The sequence below is a fragment of the Grampus griseus genome, assembly GCF_964374135.1.
Source record: "Grampus griseus genome assembly, chromosome: 5".
NCBI lineage: Eukaryota > Metazoa > Chordata > Mammalia > Artiodactyla > Delphinidae > Grampus > Grampus griseus.
Genome location: NC_138998.1, coordinates 141,460,794 through 141,471,081, shown reverse-complemented (window position 1 = coordinate 141,471,081; position 10,288 = coordinate 141,460,794). Strand labels below are relative to the sequence as shown.

The 10,288-nt window shown below is 60.9% G+C and overlaps 1 protein-coding gene across 2 annotated transcripts in view; it reads right to left on the bottom strand.

The window, feature by feature from the left end:
- Nucleotides 1-686: 686 nt before the first annotated feature.
- The window catches only part of PDXK (pyridoxal kinase), a 30,123-nt gene continuing 20,521 nt past the window's right edge, over nt 687-10,288 (bottom strand). For both annotated transcript variants that reach the window (XM_082654284.1, XM_082654285.1), the window contains 4 exons: nt 8,276-8,387; nt 7,217-7,353; nt 6,232-6,298; nt 687-6,021 (listed from right to left, as the gene is read on the bottom strand). In XM_082654284.1, coding sequence (XP_082510410.1) covers nt 5,909-6,021; nt 6,232-6,298; nt 7,217-7,353; nt 8,276-8,387 — 429 coding nt within the window. In that variant the 3' untranslated portion in view covers nt 687-5,908. The remainder of the gene's footprint in view (nt 6,022-6,231; nt 6,299-7,216; nt 7,354-8,275; nt 8,388-10,288) is intronic.

The window sequence follows — 10,288 nt, the reverse complement described above, 5'->3', positions numbered from 1 at the left end:
GAAAGAATACATCTGTGTTGCTTTAAGCTCCTCAACTAGTGGGAACGTGTCACAGCAACCACAGGAGACTGTCTCCAGGAGGCGGAGTCCGGGCCAGGAGGGCCTTGCTGGTGAGCAGAGCAGCACAGGGTTGGCAGAAGCGGATCTGAGCGGTCGAGTCAGAGGCACTTGGGACAGGATCCCACGTCCTCCCACACCCCTCCCTGCCTGTCCAGCAGGGCCAGGTGCTGCACGGAGGCGACCTGAGGACTTATTTACAGAGATGTGGGCTGATCCTGGGGAGACCAGGTACCTGCCGGGCTCACAGGACCAGCGCTGTCACCACCCAGGTGTGAAGGAAGCCGGAAGCAGCTGGTCAGTGACTGAAGCTGGTCCTCAGAACCGGGCAGGGAGGGGCCGGGAAAGGGAGCCCAATCCTGTGGGAAGCCCGCCTGGAGCCCCCTGCCCAGAGCATCCAAACCAGCCCTCCCAGGGCAGAGAACAGAGCAGGAGAGGGCATCTGGCCATGGCGGGCAGGACAGTGCAGGTCCTTTCCCGAAAGAGGGATGTCAGGTCCTTCCCCGAGGGAATCGGCTGCCCTCCGTCCCCAGCAGTAACCACTGCTTGGTTGGCTGTTTAACACAGCTTTAGGTCCTAGTTCACAGAAGGGAGCTCCTCTGGAAAAAAGAAATCACACTTCAACGCAATCACCATGAAAATATTTATTTGTGATAATTGTAAGTCAGTAAGACCAGTACAGACAGACACGGCCTCTACAGCACTGGAACGAGTTTTACGTTTAAAACACATCCACACGCGCACAGGTGGGGCTGGTAGAGCACGGGGCTAGTGAAACCACTGCCAGAAACACAGAGACGCCCCCGCCCCCCGCCAACTTGCAGCCGGGATCGAGCTGTGTCCCAAGGCTGCATCGCTTCCCCCAAGAAGCCCCCAGAATCTGAGCTCAGTTAGGAAAGGCCTGGGTTGGCGTCGACTGGCCTGAGTCAGTGCCTCAGTCCTCCAGGAGGTCCAGTTTTGCAACTGTTGGGGGAAATCCCAACGAAAATTCTAAATCAGAAAGTATGCAGCTAAACCTCAAAACATTCAAAACGCCACCCACGTACTTCTTATCCTTCAGGGGCTGCATGGGATAAATTAAGACTTCACTTCCGTTTCCCCATCTATCAACATCTACACCTCCCATCATCAAGATAACAGTCCCAGATATTTTGCAGGACTGCACTAAGGCTGGAGTTTTGGGGCACACTGGGGGTGTTGCTGCCAGGCTTACTGATTCCCCCCCTTTCTGTCCTGACCCCCCACCATGCCCTACACCCACCCTCCTTGTGCCAGAACCTGGGTCCTCAGTGAGAAAGCAACTAGTGGTCCAAAACCCACTGACCCGGCTCCGGCTCAGAAGAGCGCGAGGGAGGGTGCCCGGCTCTGCGTCCTTGGACGCACAAGGAGCAAGGCCTGCCTGGGCTTCACAAGCACAGAGGCCTAGGGCGGCGTGCCCTCCCCTGCCTGCCCAGTCCTGGCCCTTGCAGGGCAGTGATGCCCCAGGCCAGGGTGAGTGGCCCATGGCCTCACGAAGGTACGTCCTCCCAGAACGGGTTTCCTGCTGCAGAAGACCGGGGACCTGCCCCATGCTGATGTGGGGCTGGGAGCTTCCTTCACTGCAACCCTGGAGCTTGGGGCCCCTCCCTGAGGGTCAGAGATGGACACAGGGTCTCCCGCTCTGAGCACAGGACTCTGCTCAGCTCCGACAGTGGAAAGCTTTAAACACACCTGTTTACTCTGCCAAAAGTTAAAAAAAAATTCTAGGAAGAACTTTCCATTCATATAAAGTTGTAAAATAGTCTCTACGTCAGACCTAAGATTACTCATCAAATGACCAAATGCACACACCGCGTCGTGAGCGCAAACCTCTAACGAAAGGCAGGAATGGAGTTCGTAAGACATCCTTTCTTAATCGGTGTCTTTGCACATTAAGAACAGAAAACGTTCTGAACCAAGAATGAGCTGCAGGAGTCCGCGGGAAGACATGCGCTACGGGAGAGCTCAGTTTTAGGAACTAGGGCCCCAGGCCACGTGGCAGCGGGACACGTTGACGGGCCTCCTCCCCGTGCCGTGCAGCACAGACTACAAAGCCTGGTTCCAGTCACCGGACAGGAAAGACTAATGCCCCAAAGAAAAAGCCCCTAGAAGGGCAGCTGCTGTGTGACACCTACCAGGGAGGGGGCAGGGACCTCTGCCCTCGTCGCCCCCTTCTGGCAGAGGCCGGAAGCGCGTGACTAGATTCTCAAACCACAGCGCTGTCTGTAAAAACAGGCAGGAGTTCATGACACTGTTGGCTGCAGAAGCAAACGCAGGCGAGGGTACACCAGCTCTGCACACAGCTCCAAGGCCACCCTTGTGCGGGCGGTGCCCGATCCCTGCTCCGCGGGGGCCCAGCCTGACCGACGCCCATGGGCCGACCTGGAGAACATGGAAGGGTCTCCTGGGTGGATGTGCATCCTGACCAACAGGCCCAAGCTCAAGGCTTCCCGGCCTAGGGCCGTGGACCTGGGCTCCCAGAGCCGCCTCCCCCCGAGTGCCCACCAACTGACATGCTCCCTCTATAGACACGGGAGCAGCTCTCCAGGGGGTCCCGACGCAAAGAACCACACGAGGTGATGCGAAGGAAAGCCCCCTGCAGCCTGGCGTGGAATGGAAACGGGTGGGCTCAGGATCTGAGAAGTGAGTCTGGGGGCCACGTGGCTCCCACCCACTCAGAAAGCCAGGACGGACCACATTCACCGCGTCCCTGCTGGCACATAACCCACTCCGCTCACTCACAATTGCCCTCCTTCCGGCCCAGGCAGGTGCTGGGGGCTGAGCCAACCCCTGCCCATGGGGAGACATGTGTGAATGAGGCCTGAGACCAGGCAGGTGGCCAAGGCAGGGATTCCGGGTGATCCTGGCGCCGGAGTGGAGCGCAGCCCAGCCCCGTGGTCATGGGTATTGATTCACAGACACGGGCCCCGCCGCCGCAGGCAGGTGGTCCTGAGAGGGCGTGTGCACACTGGGGGTCCAGCGGCCTCCAGACGGAACGCTGTCCCCCCTCTTCTCTGCCTTTCAACTGATGAGTGAACGTGAGGTTCAAGCGGTGAGGTCAGAAGCGTCAAGCCAGGCTCGGCCACGCAAAATGGAACATACTCTGAAGACTGGTCCTAAGAGTTTGAGGACAGGACAACAAGCAAAGCATCGTTGCTCTACCCCCACCGGCCTGCACGGCAAAAGCGGCACAGACTAACCTGGTTACCTTTGCGGGACTTGGCAATGATTCAAGACTGGTTAAAAAACAAGGACCGTGTTTTGGAATCCATCTTTAAGGTCCAGGAGAAGGTCTGAAATCTACACTCTGGTAATAAGCAGGCAATTCAGGGCCAATATTTCTCTCATCTTAAAATAAATGATTATTTTCCATGTTACTAAACTGTGGAAAGGGAATATAAAAAAAAAGGTGAATTCTAACTTGGACCTAAACTGTATCAAAACCCACTGCGACTGCCATGGAACTTCTAGATGGGAAATTCTGAACAGAGACAACCGGGGGCCTCTGCTGTCATCGTGACAGATGGACTAGGTCCCAGCAGAAACGAGCCTGAGATACACAGGTTCAGCAACGTAACGACAAAAAGTGCACTCTGCTCGGGTGGGGAGGCCGAACGTGCTTTCCCACAGAAGCTAAGGTTCCGGAGCCTCGATCTCCTCTTAGGACAGGGGGTTCAGGCCACAGCTCTCCAGATGGCTGGGGCTTTAGGGCTGGAGGAGATAGAAGAGTTCATGATTTTACGGGAGGAACAATTCTCATCGTTCTATGTATGATATCAAGAATTGAGGGGAAAACCCACTGCGGGGGCCAGGACTCTGACATAAAACGTAAAGATCCAGAATGCATTTCCTTCAAGTTCACGGTGCACACAGAACAAGCCACGACCCCCAGCACCATGGCTGCAGGGCGCGTCTTCACCGTCTCATTGAAGAGAGGAGATCCTCTGGCTCCTTCCCTGGTCTTACACTTGTTCTCCAAGGTTTAAAAACAAGAACAAGGAAAGAGAAGAAAATGGAGATTTCCCGCTGGCTGGCGGTGTGGCCGTCTCCCCAGCTCTGTTTGGCAGTGACAGTATTTTCCATGAAAGGCTCTGCAGAGGGCCGGGGCCCTGGGGGACTATGGCTGGTCCCTGGGCTGCCCTGCTGGGGGGCTGTCCCCCACCAGGCCACAGGCTTCCCCTTCCTCCTGGGCCAGCGGGCCCTGCAGGGACCAGGAAACATGACAGGGACACAGATGCCCTGACCCACCGGCCGCTGAGGGGAGCTGAGGCCCCCCCACCCTGCGCGCAGGCACTAACGCCTGAGAGTGACGACATTTGGAATGTGAGTGGAGTAGCGAAGAAAGAAAAGAAGAGGGTGCAGAGAGTCCAGTGGAGACTGGCCAGCCTTCGTGCGGGGGCATTTCCAACAAAGGGCAGAAGGCAGTACTGAGGCGGCGAGAGTCCTAGAGACGCGGGCACAGCCAGACGAGGGTGGGGGCTCCGGGAGAGGGCCTGCCTGTGGGGCGAGGCCGGGGGTCGGGGACAAGGGCTGCCCTAGGAGAGCCTGCTTCCCCAGGGACCACATCCGGGCCCCAACATCCTGCAGCCTCCCTGCTCCCCTCCAGACTGTGGGCTCCTCTGCAGCCCCCAGAGTCGGGGCGGGTGCTGAGGATGGGCAACCCCGCCTGCACCCATGCCTGGGGGTCCTCAAAATTCTGGGTAAAGTGGGGCCAGGGAGGTCACCCCCGCAGCGGCCGGCTGGACTGGTGACAGGGCCTGCGCCACGGCGGGCGCTGCCCCAGCCCGAGGTGTGTGACAGCCGCTGCTGTGAAGCTCTGCCCCCGCCCGCCGTGGGGAGGGGCAGAGCTGCGGCGGCCCCGGGAAGCCTCTCGCTTCCGGGCACCTGGCTGGCACAGGACGCGGGACTGCGGGGCTGCGGGGGGAATGGGGGAGGGAGGTCAGATAACTGGCCGGTGGGGTTAAGCACACCAACGGGGGGTGGGGCAGGAGCCCACCCCTGCCCTCTGTACCTGCACACTGACACGACACGGTTGTCACCAGCTGTAGGTGGCAAGCACAAAGCACCTGACCCGTTCTGCCCTAAACTGGGCGACTTCTCCAAAAGGAGCCCGACACAGGGACCTCCCCACAGGCGCGCTCGGCCGCGTACCAGCTTCTGTCCTGTCGCCCAGGCGGTCCCTAGAGACGCTCCGAGTTACAAGGCAGTCCCCCGACACGTGCGAGACGGGCAGGTTTTCGGGGTCCTGGGAAGGTCCCCGCCAAAGTGACTGTGCAGCGTCTGTGCATGTGAGCTGCAGGAGCCCGTCCACACCAAGAACAGAAGGGGAGAATCTGAAACCCCCAGGGGCCTACCCTGCAGCAAAGTAAGAGGCAAAAAGTTCTGAAGCAGGAACACAGAAGGTGCGGTCGGACCCAGAATAAAGACATTTGCCATCATTTTTCTGGACGTGGACACTAAGCCCCGACTCGCTCTCGGAGATGCAGACACAGGGGCCTCCCTGGGTCTTGCACAAAGGACGGGGGTACACCATGTACCCCAAGCCAGCCCGGAGAGGAGGCCCTCGAGACATAAACACGGAGCTGGTTTTCCAGGAGCCTTGTGGGAGGGGAGCTGGGGTCCCGAATTACAAATTTCTGTGATCGCTTTGTTATTTTTAAAAAGCACGACCAGCACATTTTCACAACGAAGATCAGTGGATGCTGGACACTCACGAAAGAAGAAAAAAATACCAAGTTTCGGTCACAGCTCTAAGGCAGACATTACATTTTTCACAAGGATGGAAACGGAGACACCTAACGCTGGGCGTTAAGGAGGTGGGTTCGCGCGGCCCTCACAGCACCATGGCTTGGACGACGATCTCCGGGTTCTCGATGTCCTTCTTGCTCTGGACCATCCTCAGCTCCAGCTGGGCCGGGCTGGGCTTCAGTCCTTCCCCAGCCCTGGCTGCAGAACAGGCAGAGCATTAATGATGGGAACAGAGCCAGCAGAAGTGATCCTGAATCCGTCTCGTCCTTCCCTCGCCTTTGTGAGAGCCCCCAATGCTAGGGATCGCCCCTGAGTTCCCAGCTCAGCAGGGAGCTCCACAACGCTGCCCCCTGCCCCAGCCCTGTTCACAGCGCAGCACTGCACCCCTGCCAGCCCGTGAGGTGGTACCTTGTGCACACTTGATGGTCCGCCGCAGAACGTGGTGCATGGCCGACACGGTCTTCTCACAGGCCACCTGCAGGGAGGAGAGTACACTGAGCCCCCGCCCCCAGGCCGCCTGGGTGGGGCTGCCCACTGACAAGGCACTGGGGTCCCACAATTCCACGCTCCCCCCGTCATGGAGCCGTCGCTGCGAAGATCCCAGGAGAGCTGAGCAGAGGCCTGTGCACTAAATGGACCACAGGCAGCTCTGTCAATACTGCCTGGCATGTAGTAGGTGCTTAAGAAGCGTTTCTGGAAGGAATCCGTTATAAAGAATCTACACGGGAAAGAGCTCCTGCCCCAGAGCCGGCCAAAGTCATCGCTTGCTGGCCTCTCAAAGTTAAAAACTCAGGGCTTCTCAGGCTGGGGAGGCAAGTGGACTCCCTCCCCAACGCTGGGACCCAGGGCAGAACTGAATCTGGGGTGGGCTGAGGGCGACCAGCGAGGCCTCCTCTGGGCACCAGCTGGCCGTGAAGCAGGTCCGTGCTCACCCTCCGCCCTTGAGGGAAGGGGGGTGGGGAAACCACAGCATTTCAGCGCTCGCCCCTGAGCCTGTAGGTGAGGGGAAGGGCCCCATCCCAGCCGTGCACTTCCCAACATGGAACTGACTGCTGGGGAGGGTGCGAGCCTGCCCCCCAGGGGAAGGACGGCTGCCCAGAAGGAGGTCGAAGGGCATGGGTGTGCCTGAGCACGCGAGGGCACTGTGGACATTCACACACAAAGCGGGGGCAGGGGGGACGATCCCCAGGAAGAGAGAGGTCTCCAGCAAGTCTGACTGCAGTGGCCGTATTTTAGGACGAGCTGTCACTGGATTTCCCTCCTGCGCGACGCGTCTAGACCCCGAGTTGCTGAGGCTACAGCTCCCCTGGCATCCTCAGCGAAGCCCTCCCTTTTCATCTGGCTCAGGACCCCTCCGGCTCTTAACACATTCTCCCATTTGTGCCCCACTGACCTTGAGATTGTTGGGGTGCTTGTGCGTCCACGCCAGCAGCATGGCGGCAAAGAGGTCCCCGGTGCCCACGAAGACTGCGTCCACCTTGCACATCTCCATGCGGATGCGCTGTGTCACTACGGAGCCGTCGGGGGTCCCTGGGGGGGAAGCGTCCGGCAGCTGGGCCCCCAGACCCGCAGCTGGCAGAGGCCTCGCGGCCCGGGAACCGGCTTGCCCTCCCCTGCACAGCGTCAGGGGGCTCAGCCTGCAGGGATCCCCCATGCCTCCCAGTGGCTGCCCGTCCCAAGTGAGAAAGTGAGAGACTGGAGCCCCGGAGGGCCACAGGGTCAGGGCGGCCTGGGGGACACCATGCATCCTGAAGACGAGGGACCGGAACATGCGATGATGTGTGATGGGAGCCATGGGGGTGGGGGTAGAACTGGAGGAACCGTGCTCACTCATGAGGTTGGGGTGCGTGCGTGGGCGTGAGTGTGTGTGGATGCACGTGCATCTGTGAGTGTATCTGGGTGTGTAAGTGTCCTTTTGCACAGACACAGAGGGGGTGGTGATGGCTACACCTGGCACGGCTCGGGGCAGCTGGTGTGACCCCAGCCTTCTGTGTCATTTTACGCTGCGGCATCAGCATAATTGAACGGCTGACACAGCAGGGCGTGAACGGTCCTCCCAGCGATGTCAGCATCAGCTCTGAGGTGGGGGGGCTGGGGGGAGGCAGGCCTGGGGACACCTGGCTCCCCAGGAGCCGGGCTCCAGCTGGGCTGGTCCACGTGACCCCCAAGCCCGTAAGAGGGGATGTCATCTGTGTGCCGCCAGCACGGTCACAGACACCCGCGTGGTAACCGCGGGGGGAGCAGTCAGCACCCCACGCTCCCCGCACCCGATTCACGGAAACCTCTCCTGGCTCTGTTTTCAGTCTGATCTTTCTTGGAGCTGTCGGGAGTTGGGGAGATTGGCCACCTGCCGAGTCAGGCTCGATTTTCTTTCCACTGAACCCAAACCTTGGAAGCCTCGAGGGAGGCGGCGGGAAGGCGGGAGGGAGCCCAGTGCCGGGCGGGGACTTACGCGTCCTCTGGCTGCCCAGCGCGATCAAGTAGCCGCTGCCCCTCGCGGACGGCAGGTCGGAGCTGGTGATGACCACCGTGTCGGGGCCCATCGCGTGCAGCACGTCCATCACCTGCGGACACGGGAGCGCGTCAGCCGCCGCGTGGCCGCCCGAGACGGGGAGCGCATCAGCCGCCCCGCGGCCACCGGACACGGGGAGCGCGTCAGCCGCTGCGTGGCCGCCGGACACGGGGAGCGCATCAGCCGCTGCGTGGCCGCCCGAGACGGGGAGCGCATCAGCCGCCCCGCGGCCACCGGACACGGGGAGCGCGTCAGCCGCTGCGTGGCCGCCGGACACGGGGAGCGCATCAGCCGCTGCGTGGCCGCCCGAGACGGGGAGCGCATCAGCCGCCCCGCGGCCACTGGACACGGGGAGCACATCAGCCGCTGCGTGGCCGCCCGAGACGGGGCCCTGGCGGCCTCACCCCGTCTCCCACGGCCCCTCAGCTTCTTACAATCTACCTGGATGGGACAGAGACGGCTAACAGGGGCCACACCGTGGGCCCCGGCCCTGCCCAGCAGTGACAGCTCTGCCAGGTCCCAGCCGTCCCAGTTCCCTCCAGCCTCAAGTCCAAGGGCGCATGTCCATCGGTCCCAACCTGCACCCCGTCTGTGCCCGAACCCCGGAGGAAGGAGCCAACCAGCCAGGCCACCATCTTCTCTCGCCTGGGCTCCGGGACGGCAGGAGCCGTGCCCGGCAACCATCAGGCGATGAGCACTTCCATGCTGTCCATCCTGGGAAACTATGCACTCCTTTAGCCGTTCAACAAACGTCTACCGCCCCCTCCCCAGCAGCACGCTGGGGCGAAATGCTCACTGGGGTGAACTGGGGCTCAGGACGGGTGGGAGGTGGGAGGCCTCGTGTCAGGCAGGAGGCGACACCACCACTAACCCTCCCCTCACCGGCCCGGGGCCTGCAGGCTGGGGAGGTAACCGGCCAGAGGGTCACCGGGTAATGAGGAACAGACGTCACTTTGGGTGGCTTTTTTTTTAAACAGCTGTAGGTGGTCCCGTTTTCCTTGTGCAAAAGCCTCAGAGAAGTGCCTGTGAACACACCCTGCGAGCACAGGCTGTCCCCGGCCACATACACACACGTGTGCACACGCGCACACCCTGCACGCACGCATATACCCCCAGCACACACATGCACGTACGTGTACTCCCACACGCCACATGCACACACACAACGCATGCACATGCCCCAAGTGCACGCGTACACACCTCCTCCACCACACGCACGCACACACATCACATGCACACCGCCCCCCCCCACACACGAGGTGTGACACCAGCCCAGCACCCACCCTGCACTGGGTACCGTGAGTTTCCTCTGGTTCCCAAGCTGGGCAGGTGTGTTAGAGATGGGTTCACTGTGCCCACGGCCCTGCTTCTTTCCTGCCCCAGGGTCACCTGGCTCTGAGACCCCCCAGCCGCTGTGCCAGCTCAGAGCAAGGCCCTCAGAGCAGGGAAGGGGGGTCCTCCCAGCCTGCTCTCCTGCCCCAGTGAGCCCTCCGCCTATCGGGGAAACAGACACACAGCCCCACGGGCCCAGGGGTGACCACGACTGGCCGCCGCCAGCTCTGACCCAGGGACCTGGCTCCTCCAAGTGTGTGTTTCCTGGACCGTGAAGTGAGCTCGGCCTCTGAAGAGGCCCAGACGCGGAAGGTGTGAGGCCCTGGCGGCCCCTGGTGCTCTGGGCATGCAGCGCAGGGGTGGCAGACCCCACCTGGGGCTAAATCCCAGCAGGAGACCTATGGACCCTCGGCAAGTACCGAGGGAAGGTTGAAAAGAGCTTTGAAGAAATCTCGCCCAGGGCTGCGGTGTCAGCTCCTGCCTGAGAGGCCCAGCCCGCCCTTCCCTTCCGGAATCCTGCCTTGTGGACTCCAGAAATGCCCAGCCAGCCCCCAAAGATACGGGTCCATTACGTGCAAGGAATCCTCCCACGCACACACACACACACACACCCCACATGCA